Below are 13242 nucleotides of genomic sequence, written 5' to 3' on the forward strand. Positions count from 1 at the left end.
TTCCTTCTAAGTTTTCTTTTGTTCTCTGCTGTGCACCTTTTATTTTTTTTCTCCCTTCCTCCCTACACTGCTCTAGAGAAGGTTCTGTTAGACACAAATATGTTTATATATGTAAAACCATACTATACATACTTCTGTTTACCAGTTCTTTCTGTGGATGTGGATAGCATCTTCCTTCATAGGTCCTCTGTAGTTGATCTGAGTACTTAATAATACTCAGAATGATTTAGTTGTTCAGAGTTGTTCTTAGAACAATATTGCTGTCACTGTATACAACTTTTTCTTGGTTCTGCTCATTTCACTCTTCGTTATTTCATGCAAGTTTTTCCATGTTTTTCTAAAATCAGCCAACTCATCATTTCTAACACATGTAATTTTTAAGAGAAAATGGCCAGAAATCCCATTATTGGACCTAGTAAAGTCAAGTGTAAGCAGAAGACCATTTACTGGAGAGTGCATCCAGTTCTCATATGTCTAATTGGTTTTCATTGTAGTTATGCCAGAATCTCCAGGGGCTTATGAAGCTGAGTCACCACCTTCAGGTCCTCCTCAATCTCCCATTCCTGAGCCAGCCCCGAAAACTGAGCCAGAGCCTCCTTCCATCAAGGTAAAATGTCTATGGCTGGGACTTGCTGTTGCCTTTCAGTCTGCCTTATTCATCCAAGGTTCTAAAGTTTCCATAGCACTGTCTCTGCCATATTCTACATGCTATTTGGATAATTGTGGACAAGTCAACACTGAATCTCAGTTCCTTCATCTGTAAAATGGGAATGATAGTTTCATTACTGACCCCATAGGATTGTGAGGAGAGTGCTTTGTGAACGTTTAAACATGGTATAAGTAGTTGTTGCTGCTCCTCTTATTATCATCATGAATTATTCTTCAATTGAAGAAGGCCTTTTTTATTAACTATCTATATTTATATGCCCTTAAATAATTGTAGGCCTGCTGTCTGCCCACTGAGCCTAGAGTTGTGCTACACCTGTTCCCTTCTCTTAGATTGGAGTTTTTGGCAAGGGAGAATGAGATGGTCTGGACATGAATCCTTGTTTTGCTATGTGTGACCACTTGCCCAAAAGACAGAGTAGTGGGAGGAATAAAGAAGGCAAATTCAGTTAACTCATTTTTATTGCATTCTGACAACTCTCCAGTAAGAAGGTTGAGAAGTACAATAGTTTAGCAAATAGGAAAAGAATAATAGCTGATACTAATCTATTATAGGCTCAGAGATTTACAGCTGGGCTAGTCTTCAGCAGCCATTGAGTCCAGCCCCTTCATTTTACAGATGAATAAACTGAGGCCTCACATAGTTAAGTGACTCACCCAGGGTCATATATCAAGTAAGTTGTAGAGCAAGGATTTGAAAGCCAGACCTTCTGCTGCTAAAACCAGGGCTCTTTCCACTGTCCTATGCTCCCTCCTCTTCTTTTGTGGATTTATAAAGTACTTAATGTAAATAGCTTCATTTGACCCTCACAACAGATGTGTGAGAGGAGCAGAGCAGATTCTATTGTCTTCCTCTTGGCAAATGAAGAAGCTGAATCTCTAAGAAGTTAATTAAAACATTCGAAGTCACTTAGTAACTGGTAGAGCTGGAATTCTAACCTAAATCTTCTGACTAAGCCAAGTCCTAAAATTTTGGGTGTCTGCTTTCTATTCTGTATTATCTGTGTTTTCGATAAATTCATTATTTCTTACTTGGACTTTTTCAGTACTCTCCTAAGTGGTCTTCCTGCTATCTAGTCTCATCTCTCTCCAATCCATCTTTCATCAGCTTTCAGAATGGTCTTCCTAAAGTACATGTCTGATCATGACATTCCTACTCAAGAATCTTCGGTGACTCCCTATTGCCTAGAGGATCAGTCAGTCAGCAAGCACTAGGGACTCAGTATATAGACTGCTGAACTCTAGCCCAGGATAGAAGCCAGACAGTCAGTAAGCACGTAGTGCCTACTATATGCCAACTTTCTGTGGTCCAGACAGACTGGCCTTCTTGCTCTTCCTCACACATGACATGCCATTTCCTGCTGCTCTCGGTGCCTGCACTGTATACTGTCCTTCCTTCTGTAGAATCATAGAATTCTTCCTCCTGTTTCCAGGTCAGAAGTATTCAGTGGCTTAGTTTGTAAACTACTGTCACTCTTTTGGGATTATTCATCTATCAGTGAGTTATAAAATTTGCTTTGTCATTTTTGATCCTTCAGGCCACGAGTGGAGAAAAGAAAAGAAAACGGAGGAGAGTATTGAAATCCAGAACCTTTGAGGATGAGGAAGGCTGTATCGGTAAGAGGCGTGAGGTCCCCAGATACAGGAAGGATGGCTGATCCTGAAACGGGATGGTGTGTGTTTTCAAACAGATAATTGAGATTAGCTGAGTTACCAGTGAATTGAGAAGGGTCAACAGAAAATTGTGTGGCCAGGAGCCTCCTCCTTCTTCTCCCTTCATTTGTTCTTTCAAGAAGGGCATTTTTTCTTCCCAGGGTCTTAGCACCTGAGAGGTCAGCTAGTCCCCCTCTCTCATTGCATGGGCAAGGGAGCTTAAGCCCAGAGAGGTGGTGACTTGCTCATGGTCACACAAGTCATAAGTGGCAGGATTCCAGATTTGGGTTCAACTCCAAATCCAACACTTCTTCCATTGCATCATCCAGTTTTCCTTTGATTTTGTGTTCTTATTTTGAGGGGTCATGAGACAAAATAGCAAAAATAATAAGATAGTAGATCATGTTTCTTCTGCCCCATGAGGAAAGAAATCTGAATATTCTTACTCTTGCTGTCTAGAGTGGTGCTCTGTAGGCCCTCTAGGTGCTTGGAAGGAGCTATGATTCTTTTAGTGTGGACGAGGACTTAATAGATGGAAAAGCTTCACTAGCGATCAGCCTTTCCAAGATGAATGAGCCTCTCTGAGTTCACCACATTGGTCCTTGGGTATAGGCCACCCTCCTGCACCCCCTGCCCCAATCCCTGGCCCCTGTTGGAAGAATCGTTTGTTATTTAGTGGAGGACTTGCTAGTCCCCTGCCCTCCATGAGCATAGCGGTCAGGAGCTGGCTTCATCATGCATCTCAAGAAATAAGGCCTTTACACAAGTGACACTTCATTTTGATTGCATGAATTTTACATAAAACCTTTCAGATTCTCAGTCTTTCTTAAATGACTTGTTCATGGTCCTACAGCTGTTTAACTCTTTAACTCAGGTCTGAGCTGCAAGTTGTTTGCCAGTTATTCTAGCAGGGTTTTCCTTTGTCAGTACACTTCCCACAGTTCAGTTAAGCAGAGAGTTATTAAGCACCTACTGTTCAAAAGGCACCGGGCTCAAATAGGAGTTCTTTCTTGTGTGCCCTTGTTAGCTGTGTGACCTGATACCCAGTGAAGTTTCCCATATTTCAGCTTTTCTACATATGGAGAGTTATAGAATTTGCCCATATCTCTTCCACTGATCTTGGTCCAAGTAACCCAGGTTTCCTAGTCCTGATAGAGACCATGTACATAGTCAGTGTGGTGTAGGCACAGGACCATACGTGGAATCAGGAGATTGGCGTCTTGGTGCTTGTCTCTGCCTTCAGCTAGCTCTCTGACCCAAGACAAGTTGCTTAACTTCCAGGGGCTCTAGTTTCTTCTGACGGATGGAAATCATAATTCTTTTAGCAAGTAGTGCAAATGTTATTGTGAGAAAAGAGGTTTATATACTCTAAGGTGCTATGTAAATATGAGCTAATTTATTTACATGATTAGTACCCTTACCACTTAATTCAACTTGACTCTACCAGAGAAATTCTTTTCTGCCTTCTAGTTTTCATTTTAAAATTCAGATGTCTGTGGAGCCCTGCCATAGGAGAGAAAGCTTTTTTTCTAGGAAGGCAGCTATTAGCTAAGCTACTCATTACCTTGACCAAGTTATTTAACTTTTTCTGGGCCTTGGTTTTTTCCCTCTGTAAAATGAAGAGATTGGACCAGAGGACCTATAGATTATTTCAGTCCTAAATTCTATGATCCTAAGTCTTTCCACATTGTCCATTTCCTGCTGCATTATTTGCTGTCTGGAAAAGTGCCCTTTAAATCTTAATTGCTATGTATGCTGTTAGAAAGTAGTATTTGTTAATTACCAAAACCTGTCCTCTGTTTTTAGACTTTGTTTTTCAGTGCCTTTTTAAACACTATGGTTTCATCATTAATGGGTGTGTGTGTGTGTGTGTGTGTGTGTGCGCGCGCGTGCTTTTATATTTTCTGGTCTTCTCCCCCCTTGAGAAAGAAAAAAAGGAGAAGAGAGGTGGGACACACTTGGGCTAGACCTTCTCTTTCCTAATGCCAAAAAGAGAAGCAAAATAAAACATGGCTATGTGAGGGAAATGAGTTCACTGGAGGGTGGTAGCAAATTACTTGTCGCTTTGTTCATAGCCTCGCTCTTCGGTTTTGGCCAGGTGCATACTGTGGGCCTTTTTGCACTCCTCGTCCAGACAGGATTGTTAAGAGCCTTGGATGCAACAATGAAAACTGTGCTCCTCCAGGGGAGTGTTTTTTCCTCCTGAAATGTTTGAGTCCAGAGCTCAACCTAATGCATCTTGGCTCCTGTTACCAACAAAGGAGTTTTGCTTTTCTCCCTCTGCTCAGCCTGTTCTGAACGTACCAGCACAAGGGGGCTTGTCCTTTCCTGTCCCTGATCAAAGTTTGTCCTGGTGGTTTTAAATGACCAGCCTTTCCTTTTAAATTCATTTAGTAGCAGAGGCAGGGACTTAGCCCCCTGAGATGTATTCGGAAGGTTCCCCTCCCCCAGGGGGAAGGGGAAGGCCAGGCGTGTGGATTTCTAACTGCAGACAAGTTGGTAAGGAAGAAATCAGATGTTATCCACACAAATGGTGCATTGTTATGGCAGCTCAGAAAAGCAGCACATGCAATATGCATTACTAGCTACAGGAGGGCATGATGACTTCAGAGAAGCTGTTGGCTCATCTTTAGGGTGTAGTAGAAAGACCACTGAATTTGGATTAAGGACCCTGGGTTCAAAGCCTGGCTTGGCCACTTAACAACTTTTGTGACCTTGGACAAATTATTCTGGGACTCTTTGAACCTCATTTGGACTTGATGATCTGTTTCTTCCAACTCAAAAGCCTATGAATCTGTAAGGTCTGAGCTTTTCTTGGAATTTCTACTTTTTGCTTTCCTTAATGTTGGAAGTAGATACTTTAGAAGGTGTTCCCAGATGCATAGCTACCATTTCATCTTCTAGGAAAACATCTAGTATGTTATGTGCACATGCATGGAAGAGAGTATTAGACTGTTCTGTTTGACCCCAGAAGGAAGAATGAGGAAGAATGTTCGGGTGGGAGCTGAAGAGAAGCAGATTCCAATGCATCCTAAGAACTTTGTAACAAATAGAGAGTTCTCCAGCAGTGAGATGGGCTATCTCATAAGGTAGTAAATTCCCCCTCATTCTAAGGGGATGTCTAGGTTCTAGTGACTGATCATGGTCTAATTATTTATGCAGAGGTGATGTAACTGATCCCAGTCATAGTAGCTTAGAGTTGAGAGGTTGCCTTTCAGATTCCTGTGTGAAGAATAAAATTATTAGCCTCTGCAGAGAATTGTCCATGACAGAAAACCTATTACTGTATTCCATTTCTATTGTTGGGCAGCCCTGTCCACCTTCAGGGATTTTGTAGGAGAGATTCGTACTACAAGTAAAAGTCAGACTGCATATATTGACAGAGATTCCTATTTATGTAGCGCTTAAAGATTTACTGCACTTCCTGTGAGTTTGATAGTAATTTTGCCCATTTTACAGATGAGGGAGTTGAGGTTCAGAGGAGATCATTTGTCTGCTGACTCCAAGCCTAGAATTCTGCTTTGTGTTGCCTCTCACGACAGCTCAAAGGGTCTTTGAGGTCCCATTCAATTTGGAAATTCTATGCTTTACAAAGAGGGGCAAAAATGGATTGCAGCCTTCAGTGTCCTGGTGTTCCCTGTCTAGCACAGAAGAAGCAAAGACAGATAACTACAGTGCTATGCATAATGTATCAAATCCCCTAAGAATTTAGAGAGGGGAGGAATTGCCTACTCTGGTTCAATAGAAGCCTGACAAAATGCTGTTGTCCTGACTGGTTTGTAACTGCCCCAGGCACTGCACTGTAGTCAGGTTGGCAGATGAGTCAACCAGAAACACATTTAAGCTCTTTCATTCCATATATTAATAAGCTGATTGACTAGAGAGTATAATTAATTTTTGTCAGCTGCCCTACTTGATTATAGAATCACGTACTCAGAGAAGAACAAAGCTCTATACTATACCTTAGAGAATGCTACTAATAAATGCGTTTTCTCCCTGCCTCCCCTCAGTAATGTGCTTAAAAGCTCCCTAATATGAGGTGCTGAGTTAACAGAAACAGTCCCTGGTCAGTTTCCAGGAGTTGATGATCATATTGCTTCTCCAAGTGGGATAGTGAGAGATGTGAGGGGATCAGAATTGTTAAGCACATAGGCATGCTTCCCTATGGAAATTCCCTGAAAATGGATTGACTTGTTACTGAATACTGGTGTCTCATTTGGCAAGAGTCAGAAGCAAGCTCAGACTTTTGAGAGCAAACAGGTTCTCTGGAAACAAATAACCTTCAGATACTCAGAACCCATTCTCTCCAGGATGATGATGATGAGCATGTCAGCTTGATTGTGAGAGGAGTATTGGGCCAAGGTCAGGGGATGCTCAGATGGTCTTCCCCAGAGGGAAGGAGGGAGCATGGGATAGTAGGATGAAGTAGGTATCAGGAGATATGGGTTCTATCCCAGCTGTGCCCTTTCTGTTTTTGTATTCTTGGGCTTGATTCAAGCCAAAAATTAAACAGTTTGCTGAATTATCTCTCGATCTCAGTAGAGAAACTCTTAGAACATTAGAGCTAGAAGGGACTTTAGAAATCATCTGCTCTAATCCCCACATTTTACAGATAAAGAAATGGAGGCCCAGAGAGAGGGAAGTTACTTACCTGAGGTTACACAGATTCAGGATCACAATCTAGTTTTCCTGACCTTCATCTAGTGTTTTACTTAAAATATCATGTTGTCTCTGTCACTTAGGTTGTCTAGTGACCTGGGTGTGCAGCAGGCCAGATGTTTGGCTTGTTAGGACAAAGGTCAAGTCCACAGTATTTAGTCAAAGCAAGAGGGAGCAGGCACTGTGTACCTAGGCCAGATGGAGGGTTGAATTCTGATTATGTAGAAGACATTTAGAAACTAGAAGGCCATAGGTCACAGACCCAAGTAAAGGATCCTGAAACAGAAAGCCATTAAATCATACGATTTAGCATCAGAAGGAACTTTCAAGATCATCTGGTCTTAACTCCCTTATTCTACAGAAGAAGAAACTGAATCCTTGAGAGGTTTGATGACTTCTCCAAGATCATACAGGTAGCAGAACTGGTTGTAGGCTTATCATAGGAGCAGAGGTTTAGGTCTAGAAGGGATTTGAGAAGCTCTCTAGCCCATCTCTTTATTTTATAGATGAGGAATTGAGGCCCAGAGAGGTTAAGTGATATGTAGTGAGTAGCAGACATGGGATGCAATCCAAGTACTCTGACTCAGAATTCAGTGCTACTCCTCTTGGTGATAAATTCCTTGGAGCCCAGGATAATCAAACAGACTACCCATCCTAGTTGGTTCTGGTAGTCAAAGCCCCTTCTCAAGTCTCCATGTTTATCTCCCCTTACTCTAAGTAGCCTTACTGTACCCACCATTCACTCTGGATTTTCTGGACTTTGAATTATAGTTCAGTCACCTGTTTTGCTCCGTCCTGCACCTAGTGCTGTATTCTCCTCTAGCTGGCCATTATATTATATCTTATTTTGCCTAACACTATGCTTTCTTGGGAAAAATTAAGAATATCTGGGGATTTTAGTAGACTATATAATCTCCATATCAAGAGTGTGACAGAGTAACTAAATAAAGCTATTTTGATCCTAGGATGGGTTGATATAGGCATGTTGCCCAAATCAAGGGAGTTGATAGACTTACTGTTCCATGTCCTACTTTAAACATGTCTGTAAGAAGATTGTGTTTTTTTCCTGAACATGACATTTTAAGTACATTAACAACTTGGAGTGAGTCCAGAGGAAGGTGATCAGGCTGGTGAGAGACCTAAGGACCATATTATATGAGGACTGATTAAAGGACTGATACTGTTTAGTTTGAAGAAGAAAAAGAAGAGAAAACTTAGAGGGAATGTGATAACTATCTTCAGGTCTTTGAAGGGCTGCCATGTAGAAGAAGCCATAATCTTCTTCTGTTTGGCTCCATAGGGAGAAACTGAAAGTAGTGGGTGGAAAATGCCAAGAAGCAGATTTAGGCCTAATGAAGGGAAAGTCTCTTTATAGTGAGAGCTGCCTAAAAGTAGAATAGGCTGACCTGAAGATCCCCCATCCTCAAAAAACCCTCCCTTGATCCTCCCATCCTGTCTAGCTATTGATTACCCCATATCTCACCTCCCTTTTGTGACTAAACTTGAGAAAGCCATCCACATCTACAGTAGGTTTCACACCTTCCTTTCTTCTCATTTTCTTAACTCTGTAGTTTGGCTTCCAACCTCATCATCCAGCTAATCTCTCCAGAGTTACTAACAGCCTCTTAATTGCTAGATATAATGACCTTTTCTCAATCTTTATCCTTCTTAATTTCTCTTTAGACTCTGACACTGTCTTGCCATCCTCTTTTCCTTGATATTCTCTTCTCAGATCTACCTCTCCTGCCCTTCCTTTCAGCTGACCTCCTCTGTCACATCTCCATCTGCCTATTGGGCATCTTGAACTCAGCATGTCTAAAACTGAACTCACTGCCTTTCCCCTCAAAACCCTTCCCTCTTCCTAACTTCCTTATTACTGTCAGGGGTATCACCATCTTCCCAGTTACCCAGGCTCACAACCTAGGGGTCATTCTCAACTTCTCACTTTTTCTCACCCTTCATATCCAGTTGGTTGTTAAGTATTGTCAGTTTTACCTCCCTAGCATCTCTTTTGTGTGTCCCCTTCCTTCCTGTCACACTGCCCCCTCCCTAATGCACCCCCTCATCACCTCATGCCTGGTTTGCCTGCCACCAGTCTCTGACCGTGTCGGCCCCCCTACTCAGTCAACTCCAGTGACCTCCTGTCACTTTTAAGATCAAAGATAAAATCTGCTGTTTAGATTTTAAAGCCCTTTGTAACTTCTCCCCCTCTGCCCTCTGCTTTGTTCAGGATTTATTACATCTTCACACTCACCCACCCACTCCAGGCACATACAGGTACTCTGTGATCCAGTGACCCTGGCTTCTTTGCTTTTCCCAGAATTCTCTCCCTGTTCATGTCTACCTCCTGGTTTCCTTGGTTTCCTTCAAGTCCCATCTGAAATCTCATCTTCTGTGGAAAGACTGTCCCGGTCTCTGTTGACACTAGGGCTGATCCTGTACACAGCTTGTTTGGATGTTGTTTGCATATTGTCTTCCACATTAGTCTGTAAGCTCCTTGAGAGCAGGGACTGCCTTGCTTTCGCTGTATCCCCAGTGCTGCTATAGTGCCTGGAATATAGTAGGCACTTGATAAATGTTTATTGATTGACTACTGACTGACACAATTTAGGCCTGGATGAGGGAATTTCGAGATCATTTAGTCCACCCCAGTTCCACTACAGTCTGCCCATTTGTGATTTTTTTTTCATTCTTTTTCCAACAACAGTGACAGAAAAGACTTATGAAAGTGAATCCTGCACAGACAGTGAAGAAGAGTTTAAGGTGAAGACAACTTCCTTACAGAGACCGCCCTCAATGGCTGTGAAGAAGGAGCCCAAGGAGGATCGAAGGGGCCTCAAGAAGGGGGCAGCCGCTCCTGGTAAAGCCAACAGGCAGGTGTCCATTACGGGCTTCTTCCAGAAGAAATAAACAACCTCTTCCTATGGAGAAGCAGACCCTCCCATCCCATGTGTTCACAAGGAGCATCAATTCTTGCTTGCTTACCGTGTAAGTGAGTACCTTTAGCTCCTCAATGCAGACTAAAGGGCGCCTCCTAGAAGCAAAGGACAAGTGGACGTTGCAAAAGCTGTTTGCTTCTGATGACATTCTTATTCTTTTTAAAGCACAGCTTTCGTGCTATCTGAGCTGCTCTCCGTCAGTAGAGACAGGTGACAGATTTGTTCAAGAAGTCCTTTAATGGCTCTTGTATCCTGGCCCTCCTCCCCCTACCCTCCTGCCCCATTTGTGTTCATGTTAATACCTGTCTTTGTATTCTTCCTACTTGTTTGGGCCATCCCCTTGAATTTCACTAGATGAATTCTCTCTCCTTCCCAGGTCCTTCTCCTCTTCCACTCTCCTCTGCCTCATCACCTTTCCTCAACCCCCAAAAGAAAGAAGCAGTTTTCTTTTTGCCTTGAAATCCTGATTGGCCTAACTAAGCCTTGTAACAAAAGTCTCCCTGTCATCCTCTTTTCTCCATTATAAAGTACCCTGGTACCTGGCCCCAGACCAGGAGACAGCCGACTTGTGCTGGGTCCTCTTCACAAAAGCCCTCTAAGACCTCTGCCCACTGCCCGTGGTTTGGGAAAGGCCCCAGGCAGAGCTCACAAAGACATTTTATGGTTGCATTTGACTCTACAAGAAGGCAGTTAAAGTGAACGTTGAAGTCGTCATATTCCTCACACAGTGAGTCCTTCATACTGTGTAGGGTGGTTTTCAGTTTTTCTCTTCTTCCTCCTCTCTTGACACCTGGAAAGTGCCACCCAGCTAAGGAGGAGGCTTACTGTGAACAACAGATATTGAGGATGAAAAACTTTTGTTCTTCTGAAGGAAATGCAACCTCAGTACAACTCCCTGGGGAGCTACCCTAAGCTGGGGAAGGTTCTAAGCACAGAGACACACATGTCCCACTGGACCTTTATTTGACACTGTGTATTTGCCCAGGAATACAGGGTGCACAAGGAGGCAGCTGAAAGGAGAAAAGTACATACACGAGTCAAAAAAGCAAGGGAACATTTTTAACTTGTTCTTTTGAGGGGAAAATCCTTTAAAACAATCATTAAATCATTTATTATAATTGTGTGTGTATTTTTTTTAAGTGATTTATCTTAAGGCTGTTGGAGTGATCTGAATGGATTCAACCAAGCATGGCAATTGCTAACAATAAGCTTTAGTGAGACGTGTACATGGTGCTGGCAAGGCAGTCTTCCCTATCTTGAGCAACAGACGAAGGACTTGAGATGTCTGACTTGCCGCTTACGTCCTGAAAGGGATCATTACGGTGGCTGAGGTAGTAGGCAGTGTAATCAGCTGTCTGCTGTTTAAGGTTAGGGTTATAACTGACCCCAGGCTTCATAATGAGCTTCATTAATAACCGACACCCAGGGCTTTCCAGCCAAAGTAGCCCCTAAGGGCACTATTAAGACCAGAGGTTTTCAGGGTGAGTTTTGGCATTATGTATAAGGACATTAGTATATTGAGGCCTGTGTAGCAAGCTGAGTAAAGGTTGGCTTTTCCCATAACTGTTTCTTAATGGGAATGGGGCCTTTGTTCAGAAAGTATGGGAAACCTGGACTCTTGAACGAGCCTTTACAAAGACCCTACCTCTGAAGAGAGAAGCCTGTTGAGGTGTTTATTTTTATTATTAGTGCTGACAGTTTATTCTAAACAGTAACATTGAATTAAAAACCACCAACAGCAATCTAAATCATTTGAACATTGTACTGGGATCATTGAAAAAGCGGATCCCTGAATTAGAGAAACTGTACTCTGTTAGGGGTTCTGTCTTGCCAGGATAACACAAATCCTGTGATCTCTGTTACATGCTCAATGAGCTCCCTAAATATTGAGCTGTCTGCAAAGCTTCCCCTTGTAAAAACAGCTTAGCAAGTAATCTTAGTGTGTTGTGTCTTTTTTTTTTAAGGCAACTGTGCCATGTTATTCATACAAGTTTGATAAATTTGAGAGGTTGTTTTTTAAAAAATGATTTAAGCTGAGTTGTCTAATGTGTTCTTTAATTTGACAGGACAGCAGCAATGTGTGCAGTTATTTAAACTCTTAACAGGAGGCAGACTTGTTTTCAGTTTATAAAGGTTAAAACTGTACACCCTGCGGTCTGAGAGACAAGCTATTTGCCGCCTCCGTCATTTTTTGTGGCTCTGCTGGATGCCTCTTCGTTCCAACTAGCATCATTTTTAGTTCATTTAGGACGACATTCTCTTTGCAGTCATGTCCTCAGACATTGTGTTAGCCCTGCCTGGAGTGTGTCCAAGGTCACTGGCTGGTTGCTGCATTGTTTTAAAGCACCATACTGGCTGTTCATCTAGAAATCTAAAGATTGGTTAAATAGGGAAAATTTTTTGGCTGCTTTCTTTAAGTCAACAAGTATTTAATGAGCACTTATACTTTTTAGAGTACTGTGCTTGGTATTAGGGAAGAAAGCAAGTGTAGAAAAGACTTGGACCCCTGCTATCATGGGTCTCATAGAGGATATAACCCATTTGTGTCACACAAATGTTGAATACAAAATTGTCCTTGAGAAATACATGAACAACGTTATGATCAGAGAGAGAGAAAAAAAGGTCATTCCTAGCCACAGGGAATCATGGAAGGCTTCCTGCAAAAGATAATGTTTGAGTTAAGGTTTTTAAAGGATGAGAAAAATTTAACAGGTAAAGAGAAGGCATTTCAGGCTTAGTGACCATCATGAGTAAAGGCAGAAAAGCAGCAAAATACAAAGTGGTTTTGGCTGGAGGAAAGACCATCTGGAAGAGGGGAGTTAGTATTTGATTCAACACATTAAAGGCCTTCTGCATTCAAGGTTCCATGCTAGTTGCTAGGATGAGTTAAGATTGGACCAGTGGAGCTGTGCTGAATTGTGAAGGACCCTGAAAGTGAGACAAAGCAATGAGGGGTGGTTATAGAGCTTCTTTGAAGAAACAGTGGGGAATGCCATAGCCAGATCTATCCTTTGGGAAGGTTAGCCTGGCACCCATGGAAAGCTGTGACTTAATTGAAAGAATATTGGATTTGGAGTCAGAAACATGGGCTTTTCCTGGTTCTGCTACTGACTTGCTCTATGACCTTGAGCAAATAATTTTGCTTGTCTGTAGGCTTCTGTCTGCTCACGTGTAAAATTAGGGAGCTAGACTGGATAAAGGTCCCTTTTAGCTTTCCAGTCTATAATCCTATAAAGGAACGTTTTCTAATCCTATAAAGGAACATATTGATTTCAGATTGGAGGGACTGTAGTGGACTTGGGAAGAAGCTTCAGCACTATTATAA

At 42.2% G+C, this 13242-nt stretch overlaps 1 protein-coding gene across 2 annotated transcripts in view; it reads left to right on the top strand.

The window, feature by feature from the left end:
- POLD3 (DNA polymerase delta 3, accessory subunit) overlaps positions 1-11035 on the top strand; it is a 58857-nt gene extending 47822 nt beyond the window's left edge. For both annotated transcript variants that reach the window (XM_020989572.2, XM_020989571.2), the window contains exons 10-12: positions 495-607; positions 2205-2283; positions 9686-11035. In XM_020989572.2, the coding sequence (XP_020845231.1) occupies positions 495-607; positions 2205-2283; positions 9686-9888 (395 nt within the window). In that variant the 3' untranslated portion in view covers positions 9889-11035. The remainder of the gene's footprint in view (positions 1-494; positions 608-2204; positions 2284-9685) is intronic.
- Positions 11036-13242: the final 2207 nt, after the last annotated feature.

The sequence above is a fragment of the Phascolarctos cinereus genome, unplaced genomic scaffold (assembly GCF_003287225.1).
Source record: "Phascolarctos cinereus isolate Bilbo 61053 unplaced genomic scaffold, phaCin_HiC Scaffold_726;HRSCAF=1367, whole genome shotgun sequence".
In the NCBI taxonomy this organism is placed as follows: domain Eukaryota; kingdom Metazoa; phylum Chordata; class Mammalia; order Diprotodontia; family Phascolarctidae; genus Phascolarctos; species Phascolarctos cinereus.